At 43.4% G+C, this 20,906-nt stretch overlaps 1 protein-coding gene across 1 annotated transcript; it reads left to right on the top strand.

Moving 5' to 3' along the window:
• Positions 1–721: 721 nt before the first annotated feature.
• Positions 722–20,906, top strand: SLC10A2 (solute carrier family 10 member 2). Its single transcript, XM_061133022.1, has 6 exons — positions 722–1,262; positions 9,274–9,392; positions 14,051–14,139; positions 15,513–15,688; positions 18,022–18,179; positions 20,668–20,906. Exons 1-6 carry the CDS (start codon positions 886–888, stop codon positions 20,820–20,822), a joined length of 1,074 nt encoding a protein of 357 aa, XP_060989005.1. The 5' UTR covers positions 722–885; the 3' UTR covers positions 20,823–20,906.

Below are 20,906 nucleotides of genomic sequence, written 5' to 3'. Positions count from 1 at the left end.
CTTTAGGACCTCAGATCCCTATCCCCCCCAAAAAAATTTAATTCCGGTTCCTGACACCCATCACTTTGACCTACTCCTCTGAGGTTCATCCCTCCAGATAATTGTATTATCTCTCTGGCCATGAAGCCCTTTGTTACCATGGTGATGCATACATAACTATGTGTAGATAACTGATGGGGCTGTCCTGGCCAGCCTTCCCACCAAACAACACAGAAAACATCCTACCCTTCTCTGTGTTACTTTCCCATAGGTGTGCAACAAGGCCCTACAAGTTTCTCAAACTTAAATATTCCTTCCATGAGCTCTATAGACCAATACACACAGACAGATCAATGTGGAAGGAAAACTATTCGTCAAGGAGCTTGGTGGTCTGGGTTCTAGCTCAAAGTCTGATACTGATCAGTAATATGATTTGTCACAAGGCACTGGACTTCTCAGGACCCAGTTCTCCCATATTGCACAGAGATGAGACATGCCCCCACAACATTCTGTAATAGTCCGAGCTGATTTTAAGTGTCACTTAACTGAGATTATTTAACAAAGCTTCCCGGCATTAAACATTAACATGGCTCTTTTTATAATGCACAGTTCGTTATCATGCTAATAAATGATTAATTAGAATTCTCTGTCTGGGCCAATAATTTGGCAGGGCTTTTATGATTCATAATTTGTGCTGTGTTGTAAGGTTACCTCTCGAAACTGACATTCTAGCATTTATTGTTTTTATTGCCTCTCTGAGGTGGCTTTGGAAGGAGACACCAGGTGACACATGTTTGAAAAGGGTTTAAAAGTTGGATGTGGTTGGAGTAGACGGTGTTGTCTTGTAGGAGCAGTGGACTGGAACTGCTGTGGACTTCAGTGAGCGTTTGAGCAGAACAGCCAGCAATGGATAACTCAATGGTCTGTTTGGCCAATGCAACAGTTTGCAATGGCACATCCTGTCTGGTACCAGAAAGCAGCTTCAACGCCGTTCTAAGTGCGGTCCTGAGTGCCGTCCTGACCATCCTGTTGGCTCTGGTGATGTTCTCCATGGGATGCAACGTGGAACTCAAGAAATTCCTAGGGCACATAAAGCGGCCATGGGGCATCTGCATTGGCTTCCTCTGTCAGTTCGGGATCATGCCCCTCACAGGATTCATCCTCTCCGTGGCCTTTGACATCATCCCCATCCAAGCTGTAGTGGTCCTCATCATGGGATGCTGTCCGGGAGGGACTTCCTCCAACATCTTGGCCTATTGGGTGGATGGCGACATGGACCTGAGGTAAGATCCGTAAACCTCCCAATACCGCATTAATGGCACTGAATTAACCTTCTCAGTAGCCTGTGGCATCGTGAATGCCCATCTGCTCTGCCATGGATCTGGGGTCCAGCTGAGAAAACAGACGAGATGCCTTTCCTCGCCTTCCTGCACGGCTGCCATGCTGTGTGAATCTAAGGGTTCTATTCTGTGTTTGGTTTTTTGAATCTAACTCAGTTAACGAGGAGCTGGATAATTGCTGTTTCTCTTTGGGAAAAGAGTCAAAGTTTTTCCAAAAAATAAATTCTTTCCAGCCCAGAAGCTACACCTGAGAAAGTTTTCCTTGGTATCAGGGAAAAAAAAAAAAAAAAAAAAAACCTTTCTTTGAGGTGATGAGGAGTCCTGAATGCAAACATGAAATCAAATTGTCCACTAAACATTAGATGCTAGGATGAGACCACAACCAAATACAGCCAGTTTTTTTGGACAAGCTTTCTCTTGGTATAAAACCTAAAATAAAAATTTTTAAAATGTACATTTGCTTCACTTATTAATTTAATTGAATTTAAATTTTAAAAAAGACTACAGTTTTTTTTTTAATTATGCTTACCTTCCTATAAAATAAACAGAGGACGGTTTCTCTGCTTCCCACAGAGTAATCTTAATTGCAGTGTTTGTCCATTTTATCCTATGCTAATCTGAACTAGCACTGGGGGAAAAAATTAAAAAAACTAATCAGAATAAGGTGAAGCATTAATGGGAGGGGACCAAGAATCTTAATGCTACAAGTTGAGTAGACAAATACGATTTTCCTTCCCTCACCATTCCTCATTTCCGGTGAAAGGTGTGCATTTCTGCAAACCAGCTGGGTATCAGTGTAATGTGTGCTTATTAAATACTGAACAGTAGGCAGCTGTGTTCACCACCTCAGCAACAACACTCAGAAGAGAGACGCTCACAGTGTGGAAATGTAACCACCGCAAACTGTCAAGCTGGATTCCGGATTGACTCAGCACCTAGTGGACACGTGGGAGCCCACCACCTCACTCTGCTGGTGCCGATTTCTCCAGAAGCTTTAGAAAAACCACACCAACCGTGTATCTTCACCTTACATCTCCCTCACATAAGGAAGTACCATCTCTTCCCTGTAACAGATTTTTTTTTTTCCCCCTAATGAAAGTCCTGTGAGGAGCAAAGGATGGCAAGTGTTGTTCAGGTTTAGTTAATCTGTGAACCGCCATATAGCAATCAGGCCTCCTTACATTTCAGCTTAGTTTGACCCGGATGGAGGCACAGAGGTGGGAATCTACAAGCGAGATGAGGCGGGTGAAGTGAATTGAAGACAGGACTTTGCCACCAAACAGCTTTTATGTAATATTACGTAATGCAATTTTTCAGCGAAATGAAAGAGCCTGTATCACCATGTAAGGTCACACGTGCAATCATCTGTAAGACAGAAAAGTGTGTCTAGTGCTGAGTTGATCAGCTTTGGGGGTAGATTCCCTTCTGGGGGCTGAAACAGTAAAAAACCTTATCTAAAGGTTCTAACTCACACTTTCCTGTGGCTTAAAGGAAATTTTATTTCTCTGGAAACAGGAGATGATTATATAACCTTGCTTCCCTTGCATAACAATTCCTGTAAGAAATAAAAATATTAAGAAATAAGAGAGCCAGAAGTAGAATTTGAAATCACAGTGGAAAATCCCCAGCTGAATCAGTGTAGATGAATCCTTCAGCGAGTCAGGAGAAGTCTGCTTACAGGCCTGTGGTATTGAAAATTGTTCATTTTCATCCTGACTAGTGTGCACTCCACTGATTCCCTTGTCTTGTGAACAACACCAATAACCGCCCAGTGCTATCATCTTACCTCTCTAGCAATTTCACCTCTCTGGAACTCAAACAAGACCCAGTGAAAGACGTGGCACACCCGAAGTAAATCCTCCTTGATCTCATAGACGTTCTTTACACAGGACCTACTTACTTGCCCAATTCTCAAGCTTTGCTGGGCTTTCACCCAGCACAGAGGATGAGAAACAAGAAGTTGGGGGTGGGGGGGGCAAGGTATTAGAGGGGCAGAATTGTGTCTCATGGCAGCAAGTGGCCCCAAAATCCTGACCTCAATTTAAAGATTAAAATGCCTCCAAGGTGAAGAAGACAACTCACAAAACACAGCAGCTCTTCTTTTTTGTGACCTCATGGACTGTGGCCCCCAGGCTCCTTTGTCCATGGAATTCTCCAAGCAAGACTACTGGGGTGGGTAGCCATTCCCTTCTCCAGAGGATCCCAACCCAGGGATCAAACCCAGGTCTCCTGCATTGCAGGCAGATTCTTTACTCTCTGAGCCACCGGGGAAGCCCTCAGATCTTTTAGGGACAGACAGCTGTATGAAGCCATCACCCAGAAGACACCACTGCATTTTAGTGGAACAAGTGATAGGGTATCAGGAATAATAATCCTTGAAAGGAGGTTAAATTATACCACAGTGAAGGCGATGAATTGCATTATGCATTGCATCTGTTAGAGGAAAAACTGTTGAAATATTTTTTTCTTTAGAAAATATATTTTAGAAAAATATATTTCTAAATATATTTTCTAACTTCAGAAAAATAGATTTTCTTTAGAGCAAATTAAGAAAGTGACATTTCAGCTATTGGGAAACGGTTTGCCAACATTTTTTATTCTTTCCTTGTGAGCAGTGTATAACTAAAGTCTCAGGATCATATGTGTGGATACAATTCTATCTAACCTTTATATTTCCAGTTCTGTCCTCTGGGGACTTTAGCTTCTCCATTTCCACTTAAATTCTAGCAATGGCAGCCGAGATGTGACTGATTATACGAACAGGTACCTACACTAGTTGAGCTGATGGCACAGAACAGGAGCAAATCAATATCATTTGGCTTTCACTTTCCTGGGTGTGGTTTCAGGGGGAAATCAAATTCTCTCTCTCTCACCCCATCGTCTCTTCCAAAACCTGAGAAAGTGAAAGTGAAAGGGAAGTCACTCAGTCGTGTCCGACTCTTTGCAACCCCATGGACTGTAGCCTACCATGCTTCTCCGTCCATGGAATTTTCCCAGCAAGAATACTGGAGTGGGCTGCCATTGCCTTCTCCAGAGGATCTTCCTGACCCAGGGATCGAACCCAGGTCTCCTGCATTGTAGGCAGACACTTTACTGTCTGAGCTACCAGGGAAGTCATCAATTTGCAGTCTCTGGTGACTTAATACACACATACACACACACACACACACACACATACACACACACACGACAAAATAGAGACCTTGCTAATGGAATCCTTGCTCACTGACATATAGCAAGTAGTATTTCAGCCCCTTCATTCCAGCCTAGAAGGTTGTCGTGGGAATCTGATCAGGAAACAGGTGTTTTCACCTGTTCTAGCACTGTCCTGGGTGCATTAGGCACAAAATGTTTCGGGGAGAAACAGAAGTGTTTTCAGGTGAATTTGTCAGAGGCCCAGGCTCACGGTTCTGGGAATGAACACAGAGACCCCCACCCCCTAAGTCTGCTCTACACTCAAAGTCTCCCTGTTTTTGAATCTCTCCTTTCTTTAACAATGGCTGAGCACACACCGCACGGGCTTCCCTGGTGCCTCAGTCCTTAAAGAATCCACCTGCAATGCAGGAAACCACCTGCAATGCAGGAGATGAAGGTTCGATCCCTGGGCCAGGAAGATCCCCTGGAGAGGGCATGGCTACCCACTCCAGTATTCCTGCCTGGAGAATCCCATGGATGGAGGAGCCTGGCGGGCTACAGTCCATGGGGTCCCAAGAGCCAGACAAGACTTAGCGAGTAAACCACCACCACACGACCCAAGGATTTTTCCTTCCCGTTTTCTTTTTTCTCACTTCTTTGGGGAATTGCTGCCTGTGCACCCTTTCTCCCGTTCCCCCTAATTCCTTTATTGCTATGCACAGTCTACACTTGTTTCTATTATTTTCTAGGAAAGTAGGAAATTTTCGAGAAAAGTAGGAAAAGTTTCTAGATTTTCCTACCACCTCCTTCATTCTTTATCCAGATGTCATTATATTTTTCATCTTCCAGCTTTGTGTTCACTGTTTATTTTAGTTGTTCTAGATTGACTCTCGGGCTTATCACAAAGTCAAAGAAATTCCTCCCATTTCAACCACATATATATCCAGCTCTCATTTAAGAATTAATTCAACATTATATGAATTTCCCTTTATTTTTCCCCTCAAAGGAACTGAGCCTTGCCTCTCTCTGCAGCAATTCCTTTTATTTACTGGCAAACACTTAGTAGATGCTATTAGGAGCCACTCACGGTATAAGTTCAGTTCAGTTCTGTTCAGTCGCTAAGTTGTGTCTGACTCTGCGACCCCATGGACTGCAGCACGCCAGGCCTCCCTGTCCATCACCAACTCCTGGAGTTTGCTCAAACTCATGTCCATCAAGTTGGTGATGCCATCCAACCAGTGTATTTTAATCCTCTACTAACCTACTAATCCCCTGAGGTTAGTATTAATACTACTACTTTCTACATTTGATAAATGATAAAATTAAGGCTCCAAACCTTGACAGAGGTAACAGTCAGCGTATGTGAGAGTCCAAATCAGAATCCAGATCTACCCATTTATCCCTATCTAGACTCTAAATGTCCGTTCAATGCTGATTCTATGTCATCACTTCCACTGTCCAGCCTCACCTATATTCTCTTCTTTTGCTGTTTCAAACTTGGTGTTTCATTTCTGATTACAGTCTTTTGCATTTTTCATCACTGACTTCACCGAATTCCTCAACATTCACTGGATTCTCATTTATTGCTTTCTTTTAATTCCAAAAAGAAAACAAGAAGGGAACAAATTCTCCCTGGCAGTGAATAGGGCTAACACAAGAATTTAAAACAAGAGATTTCTTTTTTTCTTATCTTACGTTTTCTCTTATTCCAACATAAATGCAAATGCACGGTAGAGTGTTTCCATCGTTGGCCTCTTTGCGTGTTCATTATTGCCGTTGTTAGGTCGCTCAGTTGTGTCCGACTCTTTGCGACCCCATGGACTGCAGCACGCCCGGCTTCCCTGTCCTTCACCATCTCCCAGAGCTCACTCAAACTCATGTCCATTGAGTTGGTGATGCCATCCAACCATCTCGTCCTCTGTCATCGTCTTCTCCTCCTTGCTCTTTGCAGAACTTCTGGGTTTTTTTTGTTTTTTTTTTTTTTAATTTTTTTATTAGTTGGAGGCTAATTACTTCACAACATTTCAGTGGGTTTTGTCATACATTGATATGGTTTTTTATATAAAATGATTTTTTCCTTTTGTTAATTTATCCTCCTACATTGCTCCTTAAAATTGTTTATCTGAGTTGGTTTTCATCTCATTTCGAGTAGTTCAAGCCATCTATTCTCATGCCCCCTGCAGTGTTTAATGCTCCAGGTAGCCACTAAATCTAAACCGTCCCCTTTTCCAGCTCCTGTCTTGGCCCTTCTCATGGCCTATGTGAAACTGCTCTTGCCAAACTTAAAACCATGATACAACTTCACAAATTGTCTTAGCAGTGAGTCAGAATTGAAGCTTTCACAAAGAAATTTGAAAGAACAATAAGGAGAGAAACAGACTTCCTCCCAAAAGCCATTCTCATGGTTGAAAACAAAAAGTACTCACCTTTCTCTTTGCTGTGATCTAGGTAATGAACACTGCCCCCTTCTCCATCCCACTCTCGTCATCGCCACTCTGAAAAGCATATTGAGTGTACTGGAATAAAAGTAATTTTATTATGGGGAGAACTTTAAATCTATCCTAACTTATTTTTTATAATAAAAGATAAAAAAGAGAATGACAAAGGAAGAGAGAAGGTGATAAATTATCTATGAACTCCAGGATTTTACTTATAAGTAGGATCAAGAACTGTTTATGACAAATTAACTTATCATTCTGGCATAGAACTCTGCCTTTAGCATCCTCTTGTGTATCTAAGTCAAGGCAACCTGTCACCATAATAGACTGAACCTTTTGGAAGTACTTTATATACATCCTCAGCATTGGTTACTGTTACACTATTTTAGCTGTACTAAGACAGATATTTTTTTTCTAAATCCTTTAAACATATTTTAAATGAGTTCATTCTGTTGTTTAAAAAAAAGAGATTATCAGGCAAGTTAAGCCCCCTCATAAACATTGCCCTATTCTTTATTTTGCAAAAACTGGGGGGTTTTTTTTGGAGGTGGGGAGCTGATGGTGTGAACAATTTAATATTTTCCTTGAAGTCCACGTATAATCCCTTTAAGAAATTACTACTCGGATAGTCTCAGTGCTACAACTATTAGAGGGTCTTTCAGAAAAGTCTGTGCCGAAACACAACACACACACACACACACACACACATGCACACATACCCAGTGGCCAGACAGTGTTAGGGCTAACTGGCTTTTAACGAGCTCCTTGAATCATTCTAAGCACTGGACACACCAGATCCCTCAGCCTGTGAGGTGGTAACGATTATGATCTTCATTTCACAGAGAAGGAAACTGGCCAAGAGAAGTCAAGTAAGCTAAGAGTCACGGAGTTGGCCACCCCTACTTCCGAGCCAGCCAGAGTCGGGCCCAGCCGTCCAAGGGCCCCATTTCCTGGGAAGAGACTGTGCACCACCACCACCATGCCCCGAGTACCTCGCAGAGACTGGAAGACCCCCTTAACCCGAAAGCCCTCCTCCATCCACCGCAGTGGTGCTGCAGAAGCGTCATTGCACACCCTCCACCTCCAGAGCCGAAGTCCTCCTACTCAGCCAGGCCCACTCATTCACATGCCGATGCTCTTGGGAGGAGACTCCCAGACCTTGGTTCTCTTTTAAGTTTTTATATATATAATTTTACTTACTTATTTATTCTGCATTTTTGGCTGCCCTGGGTCTTCGTGGTCTTGTGCAGGCTTTTCTAGTTGCAGCGAGCGGGGGTTACTCTTCATTACAGTGCTCCGGCTTCTCCTTGCGGGACCTCTGTCTTTGCAGAGCTCAGGCCGTAGGTGCTTGGGCCTCAGTCATTGTGCTCCACGGACTCAGTAGCTGGGGCTCCCAGGCTCTAGAGCTCAGGTCAGCAGTTGTGGCATCTGGGCTCAGTTGCTCCATGGCCTACGGGAATGGTCCGGTCTTCCCGGACCAGGGAATGAACCCATGTCCCCCACGTCGGCAGATAAATCCTTATCCACTGCACCACCAGGGAAGTCCCAGACCCTGGTTCTGCTGAACTCCATTTGCTAAATTTCTTAGCAGAAGTAGAAACGAGGTCCACCCTGCCTGCTCTCCTGGTTTCTTTGGTTTTTGAAGTCGGTTTCCTCTACTTTTCTCAAGCTTTGGGGGAGTCGAGGAATAATTTGTCTGCTTTAAGGAAAGACACTGAGACTTCTTCCCTTGGGCATGCGTTCTCCTTCAGGGGCTTTGGAGACCCATCTCATCTTGACCTGGACAGGCATGCCAAAGCCCGTGACGTCTTGGCAGGTGTAAATATGTTTGCTGTTCTCTGATTGGAGGCTCTCAGGGCGGCATGTCCAAGCACCGTGTACCTCGTTTAACAATGAGTTTAAGTTGTCATGAAATATCTTCTCTGATGCTTGAGAAGCAATGGAAAGTGAGTGTTAGTTGCTCAGTTGTGTCTGACTCTTTGTGAACCCCATGGACTGCAACCCGCCAGGTTCCTCTCCATGGGATTCTCCAGGCAAGAATACTGGAGTGGGTTGCCATTTCCTTCTCCAGGGGATCTTCCCGACCCAGGAATCGAACCTGAGTCTCCCACATTGCAGGCAGATTCTTTAATGTCTGAACCACTAGGGGAGGCCCGGGAAGCAATGGGGAGGGAGACAAAGTAGAAAGGGATTCAGTAGAGATCTCACCATCTTGTCCCTGGTGTGGCCTGCACAGGACATGTATATTTCCATCCATCAGGCCGGATGGTGAAGCTTGGAGAGAGTCTTTGGCAGGACTTTCTGATCATGGGTTGAGAAAGGAAACCACCTCTTCCCTGGAAAGCCCAGGGGACCGTGTCAACTTGCCCGTTTCCTTCCAGCATCAGCATGACCACCTGCTCCACGCTGCTCGCCCTGGGGATGATGCCGCTGTGCCTGTTAATCTACACCAAAATGTGGGTCGACTCAGGGATGATCGTGATTCCCTACGATAACATAGGTAAGTCACTCATCAGACCAGACCCTGAGCCTGGCCAGCCTCCCCTCTGCTTGCCCCTGGCTAGCTTCTCAGGCCAGGCTCAGCCTCAGCTAGACGTCACCTCTCACACCCTCTATAGTCTGTGCAGGCTTGCTCCTTGGAAGAAAAGTTAGGACAAACCTAGGCAGCATATTAAAAAGCAGAGGCATCACTTTGCCGAAAAAGGTCCATATAGTCAAAGCTATGGTTTTCCCAGTAATCATGTATGGATGTGAGAGTCGGACCCAAAAAGAAAGCCGAGTGCCAGAGAAATGCTTTTGAACTGTGGTGTTGGAGAAGACTCTTGAGAGTCCCCTGGATTGCAAGGAGATCCAACCAGTCCATCCTAAAGGAGATCAGTCCTGAGTGTTCATTGGAAGGACTGATGCTGAAGCTGAAACTCCAATACTCTGGCCACCTGATGCAAAGAACAGACTCGTTTGAAAAGACCTTGATGCTGGGAAAGATCGAAGGCAGGAGAAGTGGTCACAGAGGATGAGATGGTTGGATGGCATCACCGACTCAATGGACATGAGTTTGAGCAACCTCCTGGAGATACTGAAGGACAGGGAAGCCTGGTGTGCTGCAGTCCACAGGTCTGCAAAGAACCAGACACAGCTTAGTGCCTGAACAACAACAAAGGACTCTAGGACAAGTCTCGCCTGCGTTTGAATGAGGATTGGCAGAATCTGAATTCCAAGCCTTGAGCCCATGGGAGGGTCAATTTTGTCCTCCACTGAAATCAGCAGGGAGAGGGGCTGACGGGAGGGACCCCTGGGCACAGCCATCTGGACCTGAGGAGACTGGAGCCACAGGAGGTTCTGTCCTTCCCATAACCCAGAGCACAACTAATCCAGGGGGAGCGAGTTTGCTCCCAAACGCTCAAGTTAAAGAAATCCGAAAAAACATTCCACTAATGATTTCACAACAGGGCATCCAGTAAGCAACAGCCATAAGAAGCCTTTAGGTGAAACACACTGTTTATAACTGTCCCCTGGCGACCATGTCTTGATTCAGAAGGTGATCTACCGACCCAGCTTGGATTCAGGTCCCAGGAGTCAAATATGCGAGCTGTAACTCTTGTGTCCACTCATCTCAGCTCCCAGATGGTCACCTCCACACCCAAAGGGCCTTTCTCTGTTTGTAGGGGAACAAATAATGGTGGGAGATTAGGTCCCTGGTGGAACGTGGGGTCAAGGACAGGACAGGATAGTTCCTGGTTTACATAAAGCAGGTATCTGCCAGAACCAGGATCATCGTGGCTGAGATGTGGGTGAGCTAGTACCTCAGGACCCATCGCTGGTATGCTAATGGTCTTTTCTCTGCTGACCTGGGAGACACGTGTCTCCCTAATGGGCTGCCACAAAGAGGCGTGGGGGTCCCATGGAAGGGCGCACGTGAGCAAAGACTGGACGGTGCCTCAGAGAGATAGTTGGTTGTAAAAAGGGTTCCTGTTGGCATGGGAAGCTGTCCCGGATGGCTTCCATTTCTAAGAAAGACTGGTTCTGTGATTTAAAAAAAAAAAAAAAGCGTGATTCAGGTCTACACAACTGAATCAGAACAAACTTTGGCACGTCCCCTGGGGACAATCTGTATTGTAGTATCTTCAGATGGTCTCTACTTTCTCTTTATTCCTACCATGGCCATTAGACAACCCCTCCTCCACCCCCAAAAAAGTGGTTCTTTTTGGCACACCTGTTCAGCGTGGGGTTTCCCCTCCTGTGGTCCTTCTACTGACCCCAGGGAACTCCTTCCTGCCAGATGTCATCTCCTGTAAGCAGGCCTTAGGTGACTCTGCACAACCACCTGCCCGGGCCTCACGCTCCTCAACCCCCAGTGTGCTGCCTGGGAGGCACACCTTCCTAAAGAGTGCAATTTGTTGAGTGGTGTACACTGCTCGCAGAACCTGTCCGCTGAATGAGAATTTTTAATTCTAAATCACTTCTTGTTTAAGAAAAAGTTAAGTCTGAAAGTATCCTCCTCTTAATATTCATTCCCTTCTGGAAAATGCCCCCATGGCAATATGGGAAAATTCTAACTACAGTGTGAATGATTGATAGCAAGGAAAAGAAAGTAAGAATCATCAGTACCTCAAAGGAGAAAGATGTCATCATACAAGACATGAAGGGAAAAAAAGAAAACAGAAGTGGAGAGAAACAGAGAGGAAAAGATTAAAAAAATTTTCCATGAGAGCCTGCCAAACAAAGATATTAACTCCGCTTATTCACCATTTTGCCCAGGCATGTTTTCCAACCTAACCTTCTTGTTATCCTTTAATGTGGAAAACACACAACCTGATTAATTAGCAAGATGGTATCACTACTTTTTCAACGAGGCAATTTAGGCCCAGGGCATATGTTTAATTTGTCCAAGATGACCGGGGAGCTGGGAGTAGCCCTCGGATCTGCTCTCAGCCTGCTCCGTGGGCAGGGCCTTTGTGCCCAGCTCCCACAGGCCCTGCCGACGTTCTGATGACTCAGCAAACACGCCCTGCGTCCCTTCAGAGGATGAGAGCTCAACAGAGCCCAAGACGGCTTGCACAGCCAGTAACACCTCAAACACTGCAGCAAGTTGCTGTTTCTCCTCCTCCTTCAAAGCATTTGAAGAAGTCTAGGACCAGGAACCGTGTATCCACTTCACCATCGGATTCTCACATCAGCACCGTTGGACAGAATGCTACCCATCCCACAGACGGGGAAACCAAGACTCAGAGGCATAAAGAACTCACAGTTCTCACAGCTTGTGAATAAGGTCCTGCTCTGAGTCTATCTGACTCCAGGTTCCGCCACGTGACTCTGTTCCCCATTCTCTTTCCTTCTCTTTTTTTCTTTCTCCCTTCTTCCCTCCTCTACCTGCCACATAAACTTGATTAAAGATCCAGTTATGGTTCTAATGGCACAAATGTAAGCAGATGCTTTCACATCTAAATAGATAGGTATTTGCCACGGAGAGCTCAGGCACACGGGGAAAAAGGTACACAAGATCCAGCCTGCTGGGGAGCAAACGATGACAACAACCCACCTCTCCAGGCGGGAGTCCTACACTCTGAGAGGAAGGGCAAAGGGTGTCTTTTCCAGCCAACTTCGCGTCAACTTTCAAACTTTATGCAGTCTCGTATGGATCAAGAGAGGAAATGCAACTCTGCCATCGACGTCAGCAGCTGGTCCTGCTTGTGTGTGTATCCTGCGGCCTCCAGCTGCCCCCAGAAGATAAAGACCCGGCAAGCAGGGGCCGAACACGGAGCCGGGCTGCCTTTGCACAGACCTGACACCTGACAAATGCATCACCAAAGCCCAATCACACTCACATTCCAATCACAGCATCAGCCCCCAGATGGAAGACACTACAGGATGGCTGATACGCATCAGTGTGGTTTTCCTTTAAGGCGGACAAACACCCCTTTAGGGAACAGTCTGGAGACCCAGAGGAAGAATGATCCTCCCAAGAGCAGGATGCAAGGACACCCAAAGGGGATTTTTCCAGGAGCTTTTACCAGTATGTCCATCGATGACCCTTTTTCATTTCCTTTATTCCACCATTTTCTCCTTATTCTTTCATCCATATTTTTCTTTTTCTTTTCCTACTCTTGGGACACTTAATCCCATTGTGTAACTTCTGGGAGAAAGTCATTGCAGACCCTTACACTGCCAGGAGGGCCAGAAGGCTGCAAAGACATTACGTTTTCATCACTATTATATTCGTTTTAAATTGACATTTACAGCCCTGGAATCTAGAATCCATTTCCCAGTCCTAGTTCAATCCACTTCAGTACCAAGCAACACCCACTCTCAGAATTTCATTATTCGACTCCACTTTCTCCTAGTGCTTCAAAGGGATGTTTGAAAAAGAAACAGCCTGCGAAAAAAGTTACAAGTTGTTTGGTGGTATAATATATAAAAGCAGCCATTGGACAAATGAGTGTTAAATAATAAGGAGAAACAAACCACATGTTGCAAGAACAGCAGTAAATTTAACAAGGAGGAATTGAAGTATGACTCTTTTATCTGGCTGGGTAAGCACGTTCCTGCAAAGAATTATAATTACTTGAAAGGTCGCCAAATATACTATCTCATGGAAAATTTAAAGCATGCTTTTTCAGCCTATTGTCTCACCTCTCTGCTGCAGGTTTGAATCACCCTAGTCAATCTTAACTCAAAGTTATTAGCCACAGAATGCCTGCAGAATCCTGAACTTTTTTCTTATATTTCTACTACTATGAAGTAACAGATGCTAAATATCATCTTTGTAAACCTCAAGAATACACACATACACACACACACACTTTGAAAAGATATTTTTCACTAGGATATAAAGACTCCAAAGCCAAATAAGCCAAGATTCTGACAAGTTGAAACTAAAAGATATCAATTGACAGTATAAGGAAGTCTAAAAAAAATTAATCTAGGATTTAGGGAAAGGATTTATATCGTCAATATAATCGATTTTTCCACCAGAAATGAATTATTTACTGAAGTAGGTGAAGAAGTAGAGTTTGGGGGAGGCTGTTTGTTTTTCGATTATTTCGTGTATTCAAGGAAGGAGTCTGCTCTCTCTCCTAAACCTTTTGGAGACCACTTACTCTTGTTTTCACCTTGCCTGTGCTGCGTTCCGTCGATCACATTGCTCTCTGTCACCTTCAGGTATATCTCTGGTGGCTCTTGTTGTTCCCGTCTCCCTTGGAATGTATGTTAACCACAAGTGGCCCCGGAAAGCCAAGATCATCCTTAAGGTAAGAGTCCCATGTCACTCATGGCAAGGGCAGCACACTCAAGTGCCCCAAAGTGTGCGCCGCAGAGACCACCGACCGAGCAGGTTTTCTCACTGGATCAGAAAGCCCCTTCTAAGGGACCTTCGTTAGTAGACACGCAGCCCACTCTTCTGGAATGCCCTTCCCTGTCCTTATGGCAAGTTTCTATCCACACTTTGGGATTCCCAGTTCACCCCATTCAAATGTCACCTCTTGGCTTTTTTCTACTCCGTACATCCACAGCACTTTATTTTACCTCTGCTATGTGGATTTGTATTATAAAATATATCTAGACAGCTGTCCTGGAAAATAGGTCATGTCTTTCTCATCCCTGTGTCCGTATGGCCAATCCAGTGCCTGGCAATTGATAGATTTTATATTTATATAAATATATGTGTGTGTGTGTGTGTGTGTATGGGTAAGTGCATATATATAAATATAAAAATATGTTAAATATATAATGTGTGTATATTACACACATATATAGATAGAAAATGATACATATATATATATATATACACACACACAAATGATGATATATATAATAAGTAACCATTCATTCCTTTTTACCTACTATATTCTAACCAGAAGAGATGGAGATAGATGATACAGATACATAGACATGGACTTTATGTATGGCTGAGTCCCTTCACTGTTCATCACAACATTGTTACCTGGCTATACCCCAATACAAAATAAAAAGCTCAAAAGGAAAAAAAAAAAGATGTATAGATATGGACAGATTCCACTTCCCATGGGTAAAACAAGCCATTTAATGTTCTTCTTTTCCTCTCACACACAAAAAAGTTATCATCTCCATTTCTTTTTTCTAATGTGAAATGGAGAAAGCAGTAATGCTGGTTTGGTTCGCCCATGCCTTTTTAACTTTCATGGAGTTTCGTCTCCATTTTCTCATTACCAAGACAATCACAAAAGGTGACTAGGGCAGGATTTCATCTTCAGTCCTAGATGAAAAAGCTATGACTCGGAGAGGTTTCATGACTGACCTAAGGAAGGCAGGCAGGGGGAGGTGACTTTGGAAGCCAGGTCTTCTGATTCTTCATGGAGTGGGTTCTCCTTCCCTGTGACAGGGATGATTTGCAAGGAGAACATCTTCTTCTGGCTAATTGAGATTAACAGCACTCCGTGTCCTGTTAACCTTCCTATAACTGGAAGCATGGGGCAAGCACCAGCGTTTCCCACCGGTCTGCCATGACCATCGGGCAAGGGGTACACAGAGGGGTCACTGTTCTCATTTTCCCAGAAGGACAGAGCGCCTTAGGCTTCTTCTCCCGAAAGAGTACTTGCGTTTGCTTTGACTCACGATTGTTGCTCCTGTTGTGTCTTTCTTCCAGATTGGATCCATCACAGGCGCCGTGCTCATAGTGCTCATAGCCGTGGTTGGAGGCGTGCTCTACCAGAGCGCCTGGATCATAGAGCCCAAACTCTGGGTCATAGGAACCATATTTCCCATAGCTGGCTACTCCTTAGGGTTTTTGCTGGCTAGAATAGCCGGTCAGTCCTGGCACAGGTATGGTGTTTTTAGTAAATCAGACTAGGAATTTCCTTCTGTAACAGCCATTGTATTCTGCTCTGTGTGGGTGTGTGCACACACGCTCAGTCGTGTCTACGTCTTTGCAACCCCGTGGACTGCAGCCTATCAGGCTCCTCTCTCCATGAAATTTCTCAGGCAAGAATACTGGAGTGGGTTGCCGTTTCCTACTCCAAGAGATCTTCCCGATCCAGGGATCAAACCTGCATCCCCTGCATCAGCAGGCAGATTCTTTACCACTGAGCCACCTGGGAAGCCCAACTCGTTTGCTAGGGCTGCTCAAAGTACCAAAAACTGAGAGGCTTCAACAGCAGAAATTTGTCTCCCAGTTCTAGAGGATAGATGTTCAGAATCTGGGTGTCAGCAGGATCTGTCCTTTATGAGGAATAAAGGGGAGTCTGTTCAGGTCCCTCCCCTTGGCTGATAGATGCATCTTCCTGTTTCTCCTCACATTGCTTTCTTTCTATGGATGTCTCCACATTCAAAACCCCTCTTTTTATAAAAACACTGGTCATATTGAACTAGGGTACATCCAAATCATCTGTCTTCACTGTTAGTAATTCTATCTTTAGTGACCTTATTTCCAAACAGTGTCACAATCTGAGGTCTTGAGGGTTAGGACCTTTAGCATATGCATCTGGGAACACTCAATTCAACCTAGAACAGCTGCAAATACAAGGCAAATTCAAAATTTCTCACCTGTCATAACATTCGCCCTGTTTCTGAATACATCATTCTGAGTAGATGCATTCATTCCTAAATTACGCCTATTCCCCAGAAAGACAACACTGACTGCCTCTTGTTGTTCAAATCCTCCTGGACCCTCCCCATACGGTGCATGTTGTACTCTTCTGCGATCACATACTCTTATTCTCCAAACAAAATCACTTCCACAAAAGCATCCACATTACAAGGGCTCCTCTAGCCAGAAGCGGGATGAACTCATGATCCACACAGGTTTCAGCACATGTCAGCCTGCTACAAGGAAGGATATTTCATCTCCAGCCAGCACATTGGAATATAATTTTATTTTATAATTTTTATGTATATAAAATTTATTCAGTATTATGTTGAATAAGTATATATTACTTATAAATGAATATTATCCAATATATTAAATATAACATAAATAAATTATATACATACGTTCACTATAGAATTAGATGACAAGATATCTTCTACTGCTCAGAGGGCAAAATAAGCTAACTGGTGTTCCTTGTTCCTCTGGACCAGAAATATTATAAACCTCAATTTTTTTCATGTAAAGAGGAGAAAACAGTAGCAGCAGATTTTGTTTACACAAGACTTCTTAACATTTATAGAGGTTTGTTTTTTTTAATTTAATTTTATTTTTATTTGGAGGATAATTACTTTACAATTAGTGATGGTTTGTGCCATCCATCACCATGAATCAGCCACAGGCTGATGGCCCCTCCCACTTATACATCCTCCCCACCTCCCTCCCTATCCTACCACTCTAGGTTGTCATAGAGGTTTTAGAGAGGGTCATATCCATTTTCTGATTATTATAGCAATCATTAGGGTGACTAGAGTAAGATTTCGTCTATGTATATGTAGAGAAAAAGATAAAATATCTATATTATCTAATACTATATTAATAAGTTACATGTTTGTCTAATATAAATAAAACTATGTGAATAAATGCATTAAAACAGATATACATACATATATATGTACTTGTTCTCATATCTCCATTTTTTTTCTGGAGTAATTTTTTTTTAGAATATAGTGTTGTGTTACTTTCCAGTGTATAGCAAAGTGATTATTATATACACATGCATATTGTTTTTCAAATTCTTTTCCATTGTAGATTGTTAGAAGATATTGAAGGTTTCCCAGGTGGTTCAGTGAGTAAAGAATCCACCTGCAATGCAGGTGACGCAGGAGATATAGGTTCAATCCCTGGGTCTAGAAGATCCCCTGGATGAGGGCAAGGCAACCCACTCCAGTATTCTTGCCTGGAAAATCCCATGAACAGACGAGCCTGATGGGCTACAGCCCATGGGTCGCAGAGACGGACACGACTGAAACGACTAAAGCACACATGCACACACACGATATTGAATATAGTCCCCTGTATAGTAGGTCCCCTTGTTGGCTACCTCCTTATATATAGTCGTGTGTATCTGTTAACCCCAAACTCCTAGTTTACCCTCCCCGCCCTCCGCCATCTTCTTGGTAATTGTAAATCTTCTATGCTCATATCTGCTTCTAATGTTACACAACAACAACGCAGAACACCACCCAGAACAAACCGGTGAAAACACTGGTTCTCTGGACCTCTCCTTCAGGTGCCGAACCGTTGCTCTGGAAACAGGGATGCAGAACACCCAGCTGTGCTCCACCATCGTGCAGCTCTCCTTCACCCCCGAGGAGCTCAACCTCATATTCACCTTCCCACTCATCTATAGCATCTTCCAGATCATTGCGGGAGCATTGTTCTTAGCAGGTAAGGAACACTCACAGTCACATTTCATGGGGATGCGCTTCTTGGAGGAATCCTCAAGTTGCCAGCATGGCATTTTTAAATTCCCTATTTCTGGCAGTGAGATAAGTGGGTGGGAAAAGTCACACATAATATTATCATGACTTGATATTAAGCATATCAAGATGATGTACTGAGAAAAATGATTCCCTGGAGTAGGAAATGGCAACCCATTCCAGTGTTCTGGCCTGAGAAATTCCATGGACTGGCGGGTTACAGTCCACAGTGTGGCAAAAGTCAAATACAATGAGTGACTGAGCATACACACACACACTCACACACATACACATACACACATAGAATATTTATCAGAAAATTGGTATAACAAGAGACATTTATCAGGCTAAGTTATATTGGAAGACATATATGTGTACATATATTATTTATATAAATATATTTATTTATATATATTTTAGTAGCCATACAATTGAAACAGTTGAAGCACACTCATTCTTTATTTCAAGTACGAGGAATAGAAATTCTGATTTTTTATTTTATTCTAACGTAGCATATAGCTTTGATCCATTAACCCCTGCCACTTGCCATCCTTCACCCGCTTGAAACTTTTCTCAACATTTGTTTTCTAATGACTGGTGATATTTGACCTTTATTTTCAAAATCTGGTTTTGTTTATTTTTAATAAAGACACTTCACCTTTAAGCTTCATGGCATTTTAACAGGAACAGCATAGTGAAGGCAGATGAAAAATTAACATGACTCTTAAGTGATACAATGACCAGAGGTACAGTTTTGCTTTTTCACTTAGCTCCAATAGGTATTCAACTGGCCCCTGGGAGTTAATCGTTCTCCTCGCTGTGGTCTTGAATGTCATTCTCGAAGACAGTTTTCCTTACTAGGATAGGACCCTCTGGATCCATTAGAAACGTTCCACTGGGTTACCACCGGTTCAGGACAGAGGGTTCCATGGCCTAATTACCTTGTTTTCCTCTTTGTTGGAGATGCACCCAATTTGGTGCACTGTGGGATTTTTCCAAATAACTACTAGTGGCATCTACCCGACAAACCAGAGAAAGTAGACTGGTGATAGAACAATCACATAGATTTACTAATTAAATAACTAATTCAAAAGGGGTTAATAGATAAGCTGAAGGAATAATGGAAAAGTGGGTAATAGCATTGGTCTTATATTTTGCTACAGTTTTAGCAGCAAGAATATAAACAAGGAGGCGCTTCTCCTAAGGACATGCAGTGCTGAGAAACATATTTTGATGAAAGGATTATAAGTCTAAATGTTTTTTGGACCAACGAAAGGAAAGAAGGACAGGAAGAAGGAAGGAGGTTAAATAGTTTGGTTAAATAAAATTGGTGCTAAGGTGAGGATTCCTGGCTCAAAAGAGTTTATGATAAAAGTAGAATATTTTAATTAAACACAAGCTCAATTCAATAGAGTCAATAGCTCAGTGGCTTCAAAACTAATATATTAGAAGTGTGGGAACCAACCATGGAGATATTGATCTCGACATATTAAGACCTTGGAAGCAGGCTGTTGTCTTTCTCAGCTGTGTGTCATCACAGAGTTGGCATTTACTGATCTCTTGGTCCTCTCCCAAGGTTGCACTACACACTTGAGCATTTTATCTCACAATTGCCCTATGAGATAGATAGCACTATTATATCAATTTTAAGTGTGAGGTACTAGAATCTGAGGGTGCCAATAAATAATACCTTCTCTTCCCCTGTTGACTTTGGAACCAAATAAGAAGTAGAAGGGGAAAAAATCAGATACTTAGATAACAAAATAGCATGTTTATTGTATTCAATTGATAAGGCTTAATTAGAAAATACAGCTGGCAACAATGACCAGATGGGCTTGTTAATACCACCCCTTTTCATTGCTTCCCATGGGTGCATTTAGCACATAGATACATCAACCATGGGCTAGTCTGTCCAGGTGCAAGCTGATCTCAAAAATATGCTGAGAAATGGCTGCTATGAGAGACTAGCAGCTTCATGGAAGAGAGGAAGGCTGATCACCCATCAGCCAAGGCCCCACCATCATGGGAAGAAGTGAGTGAAGGCTGGGGGAGACAGTTATTCCAGCTCAAATCCTCCAACACAGACCAGCAGACCAGGGTCTTGACAATGCACCTTAGCTTATTTGTTGAGGACCTGTGCATAGCTGGGAGATGGTAGGGACAGAATACATACTTGCTGTGGTTGTTATTGGCAAGCACCAGCAACCTAACTGATGCCTGCCAAAATCAGGGGAGCACATAGCCCCTAACTGTGGGCTAGGTCCCTCTGAAGTGCAATTGCCCCTCTTACCATGAGTGATCCATGGAACTCAGAGTGGGGGTCGAACTCACTAGTTACCTCCCGCCCACAGAAAATGCCAACTGCTTTTTGAGTCACCAATTATAATGCCTGTCCAATGTAAGTTGGCAGCTGATTATTATGAAATTTGCTTCATCTTCTATGTATTGTTTTCTAGTGTACGTGGTATACAAGAAATATTATAGAAAAAACAATGTGGAATTTCCGGAGGGCAGAGACAATGGACCAGTGCCTGATTCATCGTTCCAACAGGTTAATGAAGGATTTCAACCAGACGAAAAGCAAACACCAGTGAACCAAAAAGAATCCTAAAGAATATGCTTCAGCTCTAACAATACTTAATTATTTGTTTGGGTAGGATATTTGGCAGAAAAAAAGTTACAGTGAAAATTTAAA

Source organism: Dama dama, chromosome 30 (genome assembly GCF_033118175.1).
Source record: "Dama dama isolate Ldn47 chromosome 30, ASM3311817v1, whole genome shotgun sequence".
Classification (NCBI taxonomy): domain Eukaryota; kingdom Metazoa; phylum Chordata; class Mammalia; order Artiodactyla; family Cervidae; genus Dama; species Dama dama.
The sequence above is the reverse complement of the archived record's forward strand: the minus strand, read 5'-3'. Positions and strand labels throughout refer to the sequence as shown.

Coding starts and splice junctions, on each gene's coding strand:
- SLC10A2 (XM_061133022.1), top strand. CDS start 886: ATGGATAACTCAATGGTCTGTTTGGCCAATGCAACAGTTTGCAATGGC. Junction 9,393..14,050: donor GATTCCCTACGATAACATAG/GTAAGTCACTCA, acceptor TGTCACCTTCAG/GTATATCTCTGGTGGCTCTT. Junction 18,180..20,667: donor GGGAGCATTGTTCTTAGCAG/GTAAGGAACACT, acceptor ATTGTTTTCTAG/TGTACGTGGTATACAAGAAA.